Source organism: Cyprinodon variegatus, unplaced genomic scaffold (assembly GCF_000732505.1).
Source record: "Cyprinodon variegatus isolate N-32 unplaced genomic scaffold, C_variegatus-1.0 Scaffold506, whole genome shotgun sequence".
In the NCBI taxonomy this organism is placed as follows: domain Eukaryota; kingdom Metazoa; phylum Chordata; class Actinopteri; order Cyprinodontiformes; family Cyprinodontidae; genus Cyprinodon; species Cyprinodon variegatus.
Window position 1 is genome coordinate 484,616 of NW_015150959.1, and position 1,111 is coordinate 485,726.

At 45.4% G+C, this 1,111-nt stretch overlaps 1 protein-coding gene across 1 annotated transcript in view; it reads left to right on the plus strand.

Moving 5' to 3' along the window:
- LOC107094782 (uncharacterized protein KIAA1755-like) overlaps window positions 1-794 on the plus strand; it is an 8,912-nt gene extending 8,118 nt beyond the window's left edge. Inside the window, exons 7-8 of the mRNA XM_015390620.1 lie at window positions 476-636; window positions 788-794. Of these exons, the coding sequence (XP_015246106.1) occupies window positions 476-636; window positions 788-794 (168 nt within the window). The remainder of the gene's footprint in view (window positions 1-475; window positions 637-787) is intronic.
- The last annotated feature ends 317 nt before the right edge of the window (window positions 795-1,111 follow it).

The following is a 1,111-nucleotide window of genomic DNA, read 5'->3' on the forward strand; positions in this document are numbered from 1 at the left end:
ATGACTGAGAATCTCCACCAGCATGTAGTGGTTATTGTTTGGTGGGGGAGGGGCAATTCAAACTCTAAATTAATAGGTCCTCACTTGGTTAGTAAATAAGTTGAACATGCATTTAAGACCTTGACAGAACAAACCAGGTTAGTCATTAAACCTCAGATGATCAGCATCCATCTGATGCACAGCTTTCATTGGTTGGATGTCATAGGAAGTGTCCGTTTCCTTGGTGACGCTCGTTCAGTCTGAACAATCAGCTGACCTCATTAGCAAATGAAAGGACACATCTTTGTTTATGCTTTCAGTCCCGTTCAGCTGGTCCCCAGTTATTCTTTATCCTCAGCAGGTTAAACTAGATATTTAGGATTAAATCTGAAAACCAGTTTAGTTTGCAGTCTCTGAAGTAAAAAGAAAATGTTTTAATGTTTTCTGTAAATCTGTGGTTGTGATTGGGACTTCTTTCTTGTGTTCATCCCTGCAGGAGATCGATGCCTTTGATAAAGAGTTCCTTAGCGTGGTGCAGCGTCTGCCTTCATGCATTGCCACTCTGCAGGCTCTGTCCCGGCTGCCCCTGCCCTCCACCTTCGACCAGCTGCAGCACTTCTGCAGCACAAACGAAGCAAAGTTCCTGCAGCTCAGAAGGTTGGTTCAGATGCTGTCGGCTCATAGGCTCGCCTTCCTTTGCCGTTTAAACGGAAGGACATGTTGGCACAAACTCCTTGATCCCTGAGAAAATAACAAAAACATGACGAGTTGTTACTACGGATTCAAACCTGTGTTGCTCATTTTACAGCCTGTAAACACGCTCCTTGTAATTCAGGCCAGGCTGCATTTTACACACAAAGCAGAAGAGTTTTAAATTTCTCTTTTGTTTTTAACAATGTTGTCAAGCCTGGTGGCATCCGGGGAAATCTTAATTCATTCAACAGTAGTGGTTTGGGAGGTGGAGGCCCACTGGTTAGGGCATAGAGCTTGGAATCCAGAGGATCTGAGTTCAAACCCCACAACCTGCCACTCTGGGTCCATGAGCAAAGACCCTTTACCCCACACTGCTCCCTGGGAACTACACAATGGCAGCCCACTGCTCCCCAATCAGATGGGTTAAATGCAGAGGGTG